At 46.8% G+C, this 16377-nt stretch overlaps 1 protein-coding gene across 1 annotated transcript in view; it reads right to left on the bottom strand.

Moving 5' to 3' along the window:
• Positions 1–16069, bottom strand: part of CACHD1 (cache domain containing 1) — a 117296-nt gene extending 101227 nt beyond the window's left edge. The window contains exons 1-2 of the mRNA XM_054212023.1: positions 15985–16069; positions 11583–12067 (exon numbers count right to left, since the gene is read on the bottom strand). Coding sequence (XP_054067998.1) covers positions 11583–12067; positions 15985–16069 — 570 coding nt within the window. The remainder of the gene's footprint in view (positions 1–11582; positions 12068–15984) is intronic.
• Between the last annotated feature and the right edge of the window lie 308 nt (positions 16070–16377).

The raw sequence follows: 16377 nt of genomic DNA, 5'->3' as shown, positions 1-16377 counted from the left end.
TCGATGCTAACATTGCCTCTAACCTTATTTCAAGCGCAAGAATCCCAAAAAGGCCGTGAATCTGTTTTCGGTATTAAAAGGAAATGTCTCCTAGCAGCAGCGGCAGAAACCCAGTCCAGCTCCTGGTTGTGGACACAGAGCGAGAGCGGATGGTTGCAAAACTGCTGGGTTTTGTCATGCAGACGGTGCTCTGCAGACCTTCAGGTCTACACATTCACAGCGCTAGGCATCCTTCCAGCTCCCTGCCAGTCCCTCAGGGATATCTTTCATCAAGTGCAAAATTTCAGGGAATCTGTTACAATCGTGTTATTTCTTGCACTGACTGGAGAGGTGCGTCCCTCTGCCATACCAGAGCTGCGAAGTGACCACCTCAGCCCCACGGTCGCGCCGAGGAGGGCTCAGTGCTCATCTGATGCCCAGGGGCGGGGAAATTGCTTCCAGTGCACTGGTGGTTCTGGAAAGCAAGGAGACAGGGAACAACAAAAACAAGCAAACAAGAGGTCAGGAAATGGCAGAGCGATGCTGGAAGGCAGCAGAAACCCAGCTCTGCTGCACCTTCGGTCTGCATCAGAGAGCCTCAAGTACAACTTCATGGGAATGCCCTACGCCTCCCGATGGGTCAAGGTTTGCGGGCAAAGGCCTTGAACACACAATAACATTTTTCTGTATCAAAGCTGCACCAAGGTGTGGATTAATAAAAAACAGGTAAGAGCCTGGAATTAGCCTGACCTACACTATATGCTCATCTAGCAACGCAGCTCTTGTCTAACTTGGCTCAGAGCAGACAACAGCTTTCACTGCATTTCTAAGGAATCCCAAAAAAATGTACTTCCCTACTAACATTTTTAATGACTGTATTATCCCTTTCTAGCTACTTATTTTTTCTCTTCCCCTTTAGCATGAATTTTCAGGCTGTAATAAATCATCCAGATGACACACTCGACGCGCAGAGAGCACACTCAGCAGGTCTTACTTTTCAAACGAGCCTTCGCATAGCAGGTCTGCATTCATTTCATCCTGACTCCAAGTCTTCTTCCCTTCTCAAAATAGCTGCTGCACCTCTGCTCCTCGAAGAGAAATCCTCTATTTCAGACACTGAAAACCATGGCGGTGCATGCTGGGTTTCATTTATTTTTAGAGGCTGACTTTCTATTCTTGGACATATATGAAAACGCGGCGTTTGAAAGTCTGAGGTTGCAATTACCAGAACATATTTTTTTAAATGTATTTCTAGACTTAGAGTCAACAACTTACTGAATAAATACATAAATACGAAGGGGGAGGTAAAATCACATTTACGTGACATCATGGTGAATAGGTATTTTAAAATTCATTAGATTCAATTTTTTACCAAACAGAAATAAATGACTACCCATTTCTATTAAGCTAGCTATCTACCATTATGTTTATGTTGGGGTTATTTTAATTTTGGCTTTGCATCCAGTAGTTTTAATGGAAATACAGTATCATCAGTATGTTGGTATCTAAAATGTTAAAAAACTAACACAACTTTTGGAATACAAACCCACAGTCCTGCAGCGAGCTCTGCGCAGGATGGGTACCTCTGCCAAGAACAGCTGCATCTTCAGCTAATTTTTAACAACTTCAAGACTATCAAGCACATCCCTCCGAGCAGCTACCAACATCATCTAGGGCCACATAAAACACAACAGCAACGTGACGCTAGCTTTATATTTGAGAACTTGAGATTGGTGAAGCCAACCTACAGCTAAAAAAGTTTGAAAAGTTTGCGATTTTCATCCTCCTCCTGAAATATATTTGAATATTAACTACTTTCCAAAAAAATCATTATCTTTAAGAAAGACACAAGAGACTGTGTATCCAGGAATAACATTTTCTGATTTTAATCAAACAGATTGAAGACTTTGAAACTTTCAGTTTAAAAGCAGATGCCTGACCACTGCTGGATAATGTGACGAACTAGCCATCCTCCGTGCTTATTCCCGTCTTCCTGCCTGCACCAGAAAGTACAGTTTTCCCTGCAAAATGTTTTCTGTAGCTGAACTCCACCAAACCAGACCAAGGGAATAAATCCCACAAAAGTCCTGGATAGCCACTAGCAAAATATGTGAAAGACAACTAAGAAATTCACATTACACACGATTCTTAGGGGAAACAACATGCCCAAGGAAGTCTAACTACCTAGACCGCAGTTGTAGCATATTTAAATTAAATATTCTTTCATTGTTACAATTGTTAAATGTATTGTCATCAAATTAAATATCCTTTTGTTTTACCGTTCGTATGCCTTTCATACCACACAAATATTCTGACTCTAAAATGCTGGTTTGGCCTCTCTCGAATACACCAGTCCACGAGGGCTTGACCGTGCCAGCTGTTGTCAACTGGGAGCTGAACCTGCAGACACGCACCCGCTCCAGCCTCCACCGCTAACAAAACACCAAACTGCAATTTAGGATCCACTGAGTTGAAGTGGCCTTTCCTCCTCCGTTTTACACTCCCTGCAACGATGAGAGATCCCGCTTCTTTCTTTTCCTCCAAATGGTATTTAGGTCTCCAAAATCAAAAGTCAGAAATCCCATATGACTTCTGATTCAGAAAAAGACAAGGGAAAATAACGGGCTAGTTCACTGACCGTGAACAAAACAACAAAAATACCCTGAAAACTACATTCTTCTGTACCAATCTTCCACCAGCATTTGCCCATCTGTTGATTTGCAATGGATGGGCTACCACTAAAATAAAACACTTCAGGCAAACTTAATTTTGCTCCCACAAAACGCACGCCTCCATAGCCATACCAAGGCGGCTGTTGTAGAGTATTCCCAAAAAGCGCTCCTCACCTGATGCTTGCCAACACACACAACATCTCACCATCTACTTCACCCTGAAAAGCATCACACACTGTTTTTTCTCTTCTGTGCTGTTTCAAGGCAAAATAGTACTAGTGCAAGTCAAAGACAACAGGTCTCTGCCAGGGACTTGGGCTTTCTCCTGTTCCCAAAGCAGCAGCCAGGTTTGGGATGAGGCATCAGCAGCTGAACCATCCCATGCCGCAGGACACGACCTGATACGCAGCAGACATGGAATGGTGCTTGTCCAGGAGCAGCTCTGCCATCACTGCGGGCCATGCCATCATCCGGATGCTGCACACCTCTCCTTGCGGCTGTAGCACTATTTGACTGGTTTTCACACCCAACTGCCACCACACGGTAAGGTGGAAGGAGATGAAACGATCATGAGCGTGTAGGGATCACAAACCTGATCTTTCTTGTGCTAACACGGCTTCTGGGAAAGAACTGGTGAAGACCGCTGCTTATTTGGTTAAAACCAAGTTATTTTGCTAACTTGCCAGTCATTTTAGTACCAAATGCTACTCTCACACAAAAGGAAAGTCTGCCATGATAAAATCTCCTGACAGCCACAACTTGGGGTTCCTTTATTTTCCAACAAATAAAAGGCAAAGAGCCCTCCCGGCTCTCTGTGGAATCTTCCCAAGCACTGGTGAGCCCTTTCCAGCCTTCGCTCAGAGCCTGGACTTGCTCCAGGCAAACAGGCTCCCACTGTAGTTATTTCTGGGAGTCTGTCCCTTCTCCCCTCTGCCTCATCCCCAGGCTTTGTCCGATATTACTTCTGAGGCAAAAATGTGGCCCAAGAGGAAATATTTCTAATACTTCCTTTGGTGAAAGCAACAGAAGGAGGGAGTGAAGCAGAGACGGGGAGGTCGTGGGAGCACCCCAGCCCTTTGGTGTGGTACCATCATATCATCATCATCAACTGAACTCACCTTTGGACACAACCTGGTCTGAAATCCACAAAAAAATGGCACAAAAATACTCTCGTAACCCTACCAGGATGAACGCACAAGAAATTCTGTTTAAGGCACTCCAGCTTCTAGAAACCTTTATGGCAACTTCCAGATGTGTCTATTTTAAAGCCTTTTTCCCTGGCCTCATTCCCACCTGTGACGATTGTAAGTATAGCTGAAAATTCCTATTGCATCGCAGGAGTATGTGCAAAAGATGGCCAAAACCGGAAAGCAAGCACTGGCTAGAGAGCTCCGCAGAAATGCCAGACGTAAAATTACAGCTTTTCTCAAAAAGCTGCTACAGCTTTTCTGCTCTACTAGTAGAATGGTTGCAGCTTCAAATCACATAGTCAAAGCTGAGCAATTCCATGTGCTCAAAGGGAAACGGCACTAGCGAAAAAGCTGGTTTTATCAGCTGCTTCTGGCTGAGAAGCTGGTAAAGGGAGATGTAATAGTTTGTTTGTACTAATGATTGTAATTGTGCAAATATACTTTCGCAAAATCACTTGGGAGACTCTACAGAGACCTTCCAGGCAGTTGATAAAAGTGACTCCATTAAGATTTTTCATGGGATTGGAAATGAGTATTATTGACTGATGCCACTGTGATTATTTCAAAAGTCAATTCAGCTTCTCTCTGCTAAATTAGACATACAGTATCATACGGAAATCTGTACCAGGGAAGAACACACATAATGCAAGACTGAAGCAATGACCTAGCATGCATTCTATTTTATATTAGAAAAGACATGCTTTCACAACAGACACCGGGTTAAGTATCACTGTCATTAAACTCTCTTTTCCATGGGAAAGAGAGTACAAGGATACCCTTTCAGATTTCATTAACACGCAGCGTTAATGAACAACAATAAACTACATGAAAGTGATGACTGCAGAATGCAGCCTCTCCGTACTTTGTTCTGCATTAAGCTTACAGTACGACAAGAGGTAGTACAGCCATTAGTCAAAACCTCCGCAGAATTTTTGACAGACAAAACAAAGGCTGAGGCATCAAATAAGTTACTTGAAATTTCAATTTTTAAGCTATAGTATCCACATACAGAAAATGAAGTCCCCGGCAAAGCCCCCCCCAAGCTCTGACCTGTGAAACGTTGCCATCAACAGGCTTCACGGAGAGCCAGGCTCGCGCTCAGGTAGCCCCACACCCCGGCCCTGAGCAGTTCAAACTATGCAGCGTCCTGACAAAGGACATACAGAAATTGGGGATAATTCCTTATAGCTGGGCGCTTCCACACATGACAAGGCTCCAACCATTTGGGGATTTGATGAGCCTTTGAGCAAGCTGGTCTGGTGGGAGGTGTTCCTGCCCACGGAAGGGGGTGGAACTAGATGGTCTTTAAGGTCCCTTCCAACCCAAACCATTCTGTGATTCTACGATCTCTTTGTCAATTATTCACCAATAACTGATGAACAGAAAACACTAACTGTTAAACAAAAAAGAATGCATTAATACTTAACACTTCCTTTTATCCACAGACATAAAATAATAACTGGTAACCACACAAAGCAGAAGTATCTTTTAATATTTCCCCATTTCCTTCCATTCTCAAACACATCTTGCCTTTCTGTCTGAAAGAAGGTGAAGCACTTGATTTTATTTGACAATAAGCATTACATTTTTTCTCACCGGTGCCTGGGCAAGCTACCAGTAGCAGAGCAGCTTCTCTGCTAAATTCAGATCACCAGGCACTAACCGTTCCTCCTCTGCCCAATTAAGCCGAGAAAAGAAGTGGGCTAACACACGCTGTATTTACTTTTGCGCCTTCTTAACATACATGTTATCAGCCCTGCCACAGCTCAGAGATTCCCAGTCGCTTTACGCTGTACGTGGATTTCTGGCTGCTAATAACCCCTCCGGTCCCCACCACGACTGGCACGGTCCTTCGTCGCAGCAGCGCAGGGGACAGCTAATTATCTAGCAACCCACCTTGCTGCACCACGCTCGGCAACTTTTATCTGCACAGGACAGCTGCATTCTCCGCGTTTGAAGTGAAACGTCAGTCTTCGCTAATGCAACAAGACTTACATCACTAACGATGTCCCGACACTTTGAAGAAACAACTCAAAGCCTAATTAAAAATTCAGATTCGGTCTCCTACGCGCAGCCATTTTCACCGCCCTTCCACCAGGACCTCTATCTTTTTGAAATGTTTCATGCCAAAAAAAAAAAAAAGAATCCGTGTGGAACAGGATGAAAAACAGCAGCAGTCTTGGGCTTTCAGACAGGCTTGAAAAAGGCTGCTGTAACTGGATTCAAACCAAGACATAATCATGTAAAACAGATGAGGTTTTACTCTGTTGGTTTCTACTCTGTAATTATTACTAAAGTGCGCACTACTGCCACATAATAATTTTTTTTTTAAAAAAAGAAAAAAAAAATATAGTCAAACATTTATCAGCCTTCCTTACTTACATTTTTCTATTGTATTTCAGCTTCACAAGCTAGAAATAATGTGAAAATGAAAGGGAAAAAAAAGAAAAAGGGAAGCAGTTTTCTGTGCTGTCATTTGGTTGAGGGTCCGCAGAGGTCCAGGTTTCAGACCCAGCGCTGGAGGACTTGCGGTGGTCTACATCACTTGCTGCGCAAGTACCTCACAATCACCGACAGACTTATTTGTAAACAGCCACAGGAAGTGGGGAAATGTGTGAAACCCCCAATTTCAGAGATGGAGAATTACAGTTCTGGTATCTGAACTGGTTTGCAGTACTGCTCAAAATGGGATTTCTCTCTTCTAAGTCGTAAATCCACTGTCATTAGCCAGAAGACCATCCCATTAGAAAAAACCCAACATATTCAGTCAGTGTTCATTTTCAAAGAGATTAAATAAATGGACAGTTCCGGTGACTGCAACTCATTGCCATCACCCAGAAATCTTCAAAGAACGTGGATTTTTCAAAACAACGGTGTCAGAGCATCCTCCTCATATAAACCCAGGGACGCCTACCCATCTCCGTGTCATTCTGGTCTGCGCACAATCTCTTCTTCTTGAAAAACATACGGCCAGACAAGTTATCAGTAAAATGGATAAGTAATATGCTTGCCAATCAACCTGGAGAAGCTTGTACTATGCTGTTTATTATTTTACACATCACTACATGAACTAAGCAAGTATTAATATAAAGAAAAAAAAAACCCACCCACACAGGAAAAAAATGAACAGCAAACTGCTGTTTTCAGAGTCAAAATGCACTTTTTTTTCTTCCAACTTGCAAGATCAGTAAGAGACAATGAGAAAGGGCTGTGCTTCTTTCACGGAGTAAGTGTAAAGGATTAAGACGGCAGAGCTGCCTTCAAAAATATTCAAGGCCCTCTGGGCCTGTAACTTTTGTTACTATCTGGCTAGGAACAGCAACATGCATTTTGAAAGTTATAGACGCACTTAATGCTTTTCATCTTCAAAGCGTCGCTTAATCCTTTCAACTCTCACTGCAAGTATTGTAGCCCCATTTTGGAGGCGGAGATGTTACCTTGCCCCACACTATCAGAAAATAGTCCTCACCTTGGACGCCCCATGCAGATTTAGAGGGTTAAACCTTGCCAAAAGCAAACAAAATGCTCACAAAAGTTCCGATTTATTCTTTTCCTGCCCTCACCTCCCAACCAAAGAATTTCAGTTTTTTCAACCAACGACCTACTCTGTAATTTCAACAACGTCAGACAAACCAGGATCAAACGAGCCAGGTAACAAAGATGGTGAAACTCCACCAGCAGACCAGATGACGCACAACTGCCAATTTAGTTATAATTTTAGTATAAAGGGTCGCTTAGCTTTTAATTACTGCTGAGTGTCAGCTCTGCCCAGGAGAATATATTACAGGACTGTCACGCGAGCTGCTCATTCACCAAGCTCCAGTTTGACATTCGGCTGTTTAAGATGAAGTCTACTGAGTAATGACAAGTAATACGGCTGCTCAGACTGGCAAGCGGAGATGTGATTGCACGTCCTCTTCCAAGGATGCAGCCTGCTGCCAAAACCTGCTCCCGGTAACAATATGGACACTGTCAACATGCGCCCTAACTAACAAAACCCCAAGATAACGGTTACAGGTGACAGTGGGTACAGTCCCTGCATCTGCTGCAGGGACAGCATCCCCGCCGCTGTCACAGCGTGGCACCCTCCGTCCCGCGGGAAGGAGAGGGAACAGTAAGAGATGACGGTGCGGCTGTTCCTGGTTTATTTTGAAGAAGCACTGATGAACTTTGGGAAGAATTGATCAGGGAAAAAAAAAAAAGTGCCAGCATGCACACGCACACACCACCCCATACCCCGACGCATAAAAGGAAATACATGCGATATTAAGATACTGCAATGTCATTAACTGTGGGTTTGGCAGAACTGTCAAACGGAGTGGGAACGTTAATTAATTGGTGCAATAGAGAAGTCAGACAATCGATGAACTTCCTATATTTAACCACTCCTGGAGGAATAACGCCCAGGAAGGTAACACACAGATGCCCGTATACCCTTCTGCACTGCAGCCCACAACACGTGTTCTCACTAAGTTAATACCTCGTATGATACAAATGTGTACATTTTAATTTGAAACTTAAGTACGAAATTGTTAAACTGCTGTTCGATACATCCAGCGAATGATGCATCTTAGCAGTTCTCACCTAGGATACGTTATCCTCAGCTGCTCCATGCAGTATCATTCAAGGAATAAATTTATATATGGAAAAGGAGCACTTACACAGGCGAGAAAACAAAGCATTACTTAAAGGTAATGGTCAGATAGTGCACTGATGCACTCATGCAAGTGTCTATAAATAGAAATCTGTGGTGTGAGTGCCAAAAACAACTGTCAGATTGATGCTGGCATCAGAAATCTCTCATTTCCTCCTGTAGCTCCAGCCTTTATTACAATGCAGATGTACATGCACCTCATTCCTCTCAGCAATGCAAAATAATGCGATTGGACTAGAAACACTAAATCCTTATTGCTGTTGGACTAATTACGTGAAATACTGGTAGAAGAAGAACGTATTTCAGGAAGTCGGTACTGCACAGAGGAGATGGATCTCGTTTATAGCACTTGATGGCTGCTCCAGCAGAAATTAAATTTTCTATCTATTTTCTATCTCAAAACTTTCATATTTGTTACACAGACATTTAAGGCTCAGAAACGTCACGGTTCTCCTCTTACCTCTTCCATTGCTCCTCTACTGTCCGCTCTGGAGGCTCCACCTCATCCTCCCTTCCTGCCTTTATGGAGGCTCGGTCTACAATTTCCTCTTTTCCAGACTCAAACACACCCAAACCAACCTCTCACCTTCACTCTATTTAAGCATTTCCACCTGCTCCTTCACTCATTGGATGCTTCCTCCCCACTCCCAGCTCAGACCTACCCTTCCGCCAAAGCCCTCTCCCACAATCGCGTCCCACTGCAGCGGCTGGTGACACCACCTCCTGCCTGTTACCAGGATGTGCAGACGTGGGACACACAACTGGCAGGGACCAAAGCACGAAGGGAGCGCGCAAGGGAAGCGTAAAATCCTGCCGCTTCCTCCTCTACAATTGATGAAACTTAAGCAAAACCGCAGCTCTCAAATGGTTGGATATTAAACCTTCCTCCCGCGACCGCAACTTCCTCTCAATAGGCCTGCCTCCACATCGCCCTCTAAACACAGGACAACACCTTTAGATTTATATCGAATTAAAGCCCAAAAGCGCTGTCGATGTTCTTCCGAAATCCTCCACCCCTCCTTTCTGGCCGGGCACAGCCTCGCCACGGCGAGCACCTGCCTGCATCGCCCCGAGCATCCCCGCTGCGCCCACGGTCCTGCGGCACAGGCAACCCACCGTCAGGCACCGGGTGCCCGCCAGCCCACCACCGCTCGCCGACAGCCCCACACAAGCGGAGAAAAGGGTAATTCTGCTCCAGCTACACTCGGCCCCACCTGAGCAAGCTTAGGAAAATTCTGCCCTAAAACCGAGTGAGAAGGACGGGCTGCAGTGACACATGTCATAACATTTTTTTTGTTCTACTGTAGGAGGTCAGCAAAGAAGCTTCGAAAATCAGGGGAGGTTCGTTCCCACCAGTTTTTAATCTTAAACAGCTGTAATAATGTTACAGGGGAGAGCAAAGGACAAGCTGCGCATTAGCTTGATGGGAGTTAAGGCAGCCAAAATATTAAGCATATAAAAATAGAGCTCAGTATGAAAAGGGTTTTCAGAGTTTAACTGCCAGTTTCACCGCATTAAATTACTTTGGGGCCTTAAATATCCAACTAACAGTAAACACAGTTTTAATGTTATTTGCATCCTTGTGCACCGGCATTCAGATTGTTCCCGAGTCCGTATCATCTGTACAATTCTTGGAAAGAAAACCTGGCTCATCCTACAGTTAGCTGGTGTTTCACAGCAAGGTAACCATGTATATTTTTATGAACTCCTTTTTCAAAGACAATACGCGTTGAGATGATTGTATTAATTTTTTTTTTAACACCAGAAACAGATTTAGCAATACAGTTATTATTTGCATTAACCAGAGACTGCACCCCTCACAGGATTATGCTCCTATCTTTTGAGGGGAAATACATACATGCGTATGCACGGCATAGGAAAAAAAGTGACTTCCTTGAATTCAGTACATCAATAATCTACCTCGTTAAGTGAAGTCATTTAAATCCCCGTCTTCTTAGCATCAAGGACAAGAGACAGCTCAGTGTTTTCCCGGACAAAACGCAGCCCTAGGAGGCCGGCCAACACAATGATGTTTCAGAGGTGAGAGAATGAAGCCAGTTTAGGGAAGATAAAAGGCCATTTGGGTAGAGACCCCTGCTGATCCTATGAAAGTGTCTCCTTTTCAATCTGGGAGGCTTTTAAAACTGCATTTGCTACTGACCATACCTTCCCCTGAAAGCCGCTGTGGATCTGATTTCGCTTTCCCCCCCGAGGCAGGGTCGGTGGCCGAGAGCTGTACCGCAGGGACCAGCACACCCCGCAAGCCCGACCGGTCCCTACACGAAACACCCCCTTAAGATGCAGCCTCGACGCCCGAGATGCAAATGACTCCTCATCACCCACCTTCACCCAAATCCCGACATTGAATTACAGCGTCTGAATAAACTTGCCCAAACGCACGGGAAGCATTTGTTTACCCCGATCTGTGCGTTTTCGGGCAGGACTCGACTCATTTCAGCTCCTGCCAGCGGGCAGAGGGATGCTCGGGCGGAGGCGGGTTAGCGCCCAGCCGCGAGCCCGACGGCCGCCCCAGGGCCGGCCTCGGACCCCTCTGCGAAAACCGGCCTCCGGGACTTGGGTCGGGGCGTCTTCTGCCCGTTGCTATTGTGTAAATTACAAATAAAACAGGAGTTCCTCCGTTCTCCCCCCACACACACAGCCCGCCCCGCTCGCTCCTGCCGCGGAACCGCCTGGGGATGAGGGGAGCCGGGGGGGACTGAGGGGAGCCGGGGGGCACTGAGGGGAGCCGGGGCCGGTAGCTGAGGGGAGCCGGGGGGGACTGAGGGGAGCCGGGGCCGGTAGCTGAGGGGAGCCGGGGGGGACTGAGGGGAGCCGGGGCCGGTAGCTGAGGGGAGCCGGGGCCGGTAGCTGAGGGGAGCCCGGCCGGGAAGAGCCGTGCGGCCCCTGCAAGGGGGAGGGAAAGTTTGCAAAGAAGAAAAGAGCCGCGGAGGGGGAAGGCAAGACAGACCGGAATGAAGAAAGAAAGGGCAAAACAGGAATCGGGAAGAGCGTGTGGAGGAAGGAAGGAAGGAAGGAAGGAGGGAAGGAAGGAAAACCAGGCGAGGCGCGGGCTGGGCCGGGCCGTACCTGCATGGTGACGACCCCCAGCTCCTCGGTGGCGAGTTTCCTCATCTGGGTGGCCAGAACTTGCGCCTCGTCCAGGATGGAGAACTCCGCCTCGGCGGCTCCCAGCCCGCAAACCAAGGCCAGGCAGAGGAGGCCGAGCGGCCCCCGGCCCCGCGGGCGGCGGCCCCGGGCGGCGGCGGTGGTGACGGTGGTGGTGGTGGCGGCGGCGGCCTCCTGCCTCCCGCCGCTCCGCGCCATGCTGCCGCGGCGGGAGAACGGCGGGCACCGCCTCCGGCCAACTTCCCGCACCGCCTTTCCCCTCCCCTCCCCGGCCCCGAGGGGCCGGTTAGGGCTGGGGGGCGACCGCCATGAAGAGACCCGGGCGTGTGGTGGGAGACGCGCACATACACGCACACACACAACGGCGGTGGCCGCTGCGGGGACACTGCGCGCCGCGGCCCCGCCGCTGACTGAGAGCGGCGGCGGGAGAGACACAAAGTGCGGAGCTGGAGGAGGAGCGGGAGCGGCGGGGCCGGGATCGGAGTCGCCGCCGGGCGGGGGCAACGCGGGGCCGGGCCGGGACCCCCCCCCCCCTCCCCGCTCCCTCCCCTCCCGCCCCGACCGGGGCGGGAGGGGAGGGAGCGGGGAGGGGGGGGGGGTCCCGGCCCCGGTGGTGGGGGGCACGCACAGAAGACCCACCCCGAGCAGCGGCGGTGTTTGTAGCCCTAAAAAAAAAAAGTCAGCCCGCTTTTCTTTTTTCTTTTTTTTTTTTTTTTTTTAAAAATCATTTCTTTTTCAACCAGAGTTCCTGCCCCCTCTGGCAACCGGCGAGCGCGAAGCCGCCCATCCCCAGAGCGTTGCCCGTGGCAAAAGCCGCCAGGAAATGTTTTTGGCGTGGGAAGAGGGATGGAAAGAAAATAAATGAATCGGAGGAAGGCAGGCGATGGCGAAGCCACTCGATGGCACGCTAAGTGACATCCGTCCTCCTGGTGAAGGGCGGCGTGGGGAACAGATAACAAGCCGAGACCCCCTGGGAAAGCATCCCCTTCAAGAGAAGACGCGCTGGGGTGGGAAAAAAGCCACTTTATGGGCAGAGAAACCCCTTTCCACAACCCCTGCTCATAACCCAGTCAGCCCTGGAAGCTTCTTCCCCCTCCGCCAGGTCGTACATGGCAGCATCTTTCTCAATCCGTCATCTTCCTCACACCTTAACACCTTCCTTCCTTTAAGGTTTGACCACGTGGTCCTTGAGGTCCCTTCCAACCTGGGACTCTATGATTTGTAGTCCTAAAAAGTCAGCCCACTTTTCTTCTTTTTTTTTTTTTTTTAATCATTTATTTTTAAACCAGATTTCCTGCCTCCTCTCGCCACCTGGGAGCGCAAAGCCGCCCATCCCCAGGCAGCTCATGCTGGTGTCGGAGCCATGAGGAAATGTTTGTTGTGCAACAAGAGTGGAAAATAAATAAATGAAAGGAAGGCAGGCAAAATATAACCCACTGGATGGCATGCTAAGTGACATCTGTCCTCCTGGGAAGGGCGGCGTGGGGAACAGATAACGAGCCAACACCCCTGGCTTCAAGAGATGGTATGTTGGGGTGGGAACAAAGCCACTTTAAGGGCAGAGAAACCCCTTTCCACAACTTCTGCTCATAACCCAGGGGGCTGTGGAACCTTCTTCCCCCTCCACCAGGTTATACCTAGCAGCATCTTTCTCAATCCCTCATCTTCCTCACGCCTTACACCTTCCCTTCTTTAAGGTTGGACCAGATGGTCATTGAGGTCCCTTCCAACCTGGGATTCTATGATTCTACGATTGATTCTATAATTCTCATCACACACCTCGTTAGAAGCCTTGCATTGAGTTGTATTAGAAAAACTCATACAGGTGAATAGAATTTGCCAAATGAAAGCAGGAGGCTCTTTGTGCAGCACCTGGCAGCGGTTCCAGCAATCAGTGAGCCCAAGAAGCCAAATACTAGGCACATACAAAATACATTCCCTCTAGATTTACTCTTCGTTAATTAACATTTTATGTTTTGTCATAACCCCGCAGGTGTATATAATTTTTAAATAAATGTGACCTGCAGTGACTATATGGCTCCGATACCCACTTCACTAGTTAATTTTAACAGAGTCCTACCAGAGTCACCCATGTCCCATAGCAGTAAATTCCTTGAGTTAACAAGTCATCTGAGAATTAATACAAGGACATATTATTTTCTAGAATCATGTTCTATTCCCTTGAAATGTGGTTTCTCTCTGATTTTTGGCCTTCTCGCAGGTGCTGGGTGCCAGCCGCGATCCCCCATCCCACTTTGTCGGAGGCGGAAGCCAGGTCAGACCCAAAACTCTTCTCCCGAGGGGGAGGGCTATGGCCGGGCAGCATCCGCTGGTGTCTCTCAGGGTCAGGCTTTTACCCGCTGTTGCTCTTTTAAGGGATGTCATCAAAACTCCCTTTCATTTGGTTTTAATAAATTAAATTTTATTCTTACTATGCAAAAGCCGTATCAGTTTATCCTTGGCTTTGGTTCATTTAGGTGATTTATGGGTCTAACATAATATATTTTTTTTCAGTTTTCCTGACTTCTGGTTTAGCAAAAGCAATCTAAACCAAAACGACGCCTCTCAAAACTGCCATAATCGGTATCTTGTATTTCCATTGCTGAAGTAGCATTTGCTACCCGAAAGACAAGGAATTTTCTTTCCATCATGCTGAAGCTTTTTTGGACTTCTGTCGGAGTATTTTCCCCGGGCCCAAGAGAAAGAGAGGCAAAACTGAGCCAAATTCGCTCTTCGCACTAGGCATTTTTGTATTACATTTTATGGGGTTTTTATTAGATTCACTAGTGTAGGACGCAAAGGTTTTAAATTATAGTGAAAAGCCAAATGGCTTTCAAATATCTTGGCTAAACTGCCCGTATTTTTTAAATTTTATTTCTGACCTTAGCTGCACGTTTGAAAAGAAATCTCCATCTCTGTAAACTTTGTTATGTACAAAAATTATCAAACCAAGGCCACAGCTGGAGCGCAGTCAGTAGCCGGCTGCACATTAGCAACACCACTGGATTTCCAGCTATCGAAGACACCCAATTCATGCGCCCCATCATGAAATCACGAGGTGAATGCTACAAGTAGTCTGTCTTTTTTTCTTTTTTTTTTTTTCTTTTTTTTCGACAAACTAACCTCAGGAAATGAATGAGGCAATTGTCCTTCTGGTTCCAAAGCCCCGGGATCCTGCTCATGGCGAGAGAACCGACTGAACAGGTTTAACATTTTCGTGTACAATCTGAACTCATTTACTGTACAGCCCCGGAGGCAAACCTGGGCTCCTCCTGGAGTTCCCATATGTTTCGTGCTTACACCGCTGCCTCCCCAGACAGCACCAGTTCGCAACCCTTCCTTCCAGCCTGCAGCTTCATCGCCTGCTGGATTTACGGAGGTGATGTGGAAAGCAGACCCGATGCAGGATTGCGACCGAGGAAACCGTCTGTGGTGCCATTTCTAAATCAGTTGTACACACGCTCACTTGCCCACGTCCAAATATTTAAAGAAAAATAGGAAACATCCCCCTCCAAAATGTCATAGGGGAAAAAAGAATAGGAAATATAAAAAACCATATAATAAATATCAGATCGTATGATCTTTGGAGTCACAACTCATCAGTTAAAACTGCCAATTCAGACAACCTGATGTTTATCGCCCTCTCAAACCAGGCTGGCCTTTGACACTCTTAGATTTCAAGCTGACACAGTTGTGGATTAAATCTGTCTCCTCTTGCTTTAGAATAAGCCTTGGAGAAGAGGAGGATTGTCCTGGCTTGGTGCTGTAGGGTTATGGCATCCGCAGAAGTGGCGTGTAAATGAGCTGCGGGCTGGAGGGGGAAAGGACCGGTAAGATGCAAAGAGAAGAGATGAAGCCTCTGCTGTGCTAACAGTGTTCGGGCATAAATAATGTAGCTGTTAAGATTTACAAAAATGAGGCCACACCAGAAATATGTCTCTTTTTTTTTTTTTTAAAGAGCAAGAAAAGAATGAATCTGGAGTTTAAGTGCTGGAGTATGGGAAGGAGAGGAACATATGTCAGATATAAACCCCAGCGCCATGGTGGGAGTAAACATGCTTTTGACAGCAGCATCCGTGGATGCCGAGTAGGTCAGTATATGGCAATGCTGGAAAACAGAACAAGTGAGATGTCTCCAGAATAGCTGGCACATGTGATGGCACCAAAGAAAAGCACTATTTCTGTAGCATATGATTCAACATGGTTTATTAACTGCGTGTATCCCTCTGTAGAGACCATGGAATTATTGATATATCTTCTAAAGTTACCTTACATAAATATTTAAAATATATTTTAAAAACTGCAATCTAACTCTATGTACAGGTGCAGATCCGTGTGAACGCAGAGGTCTCTCCTGCGGTACCCCTGGGCTGCTGCGCCTGCTTCGCTTTGTAGCAAGTCCCCGCGTTCTCCTGGCAAATCAGGAGCATCACATGTCGAAAAGGCATGGTCTGACCTTTGGAAAATCTCCTTCAAAGTGTCCCTTCTGTTATGGTACTAATCTTCACGCCTGCAAGCAATACAATGTAGGCTTTGAGTTAGCCAGAATGTTTGTTCGTCAGCCTCGTACTTTCTGCCGGATGCTCTCTCCCAGTCCGTAGCCCTTTCACTAACTGGTCATAACCAGTCTCTGCATCCAGTAACCCCCATAAAGGCAGAGATTTTCTCAGCCACACACCAAGAAAGGAACCGAGAAACTCTTTGTGGCTCTCATTCACTCAATTCCTAACCCAAAGCAAAGACTAAATTTAATCTT

Source organism: Rissa tridactyla, chromosome 8, assembly GCF_028500815.1.
Source record: "Rissa tridactyla isolate bRisTri1 chromosome 8, bRisTri1.patW.cur.20221130, whole genome shotgun sequence".
NCBI lineage: Eukaryota > Metazoa > Chordata > Aves > Charadriiformes > Laridae > Rissa > Rissa tridactyla.
This window is presented reverse-complemented; position numbering and strand designations above follow the sequence as displayed.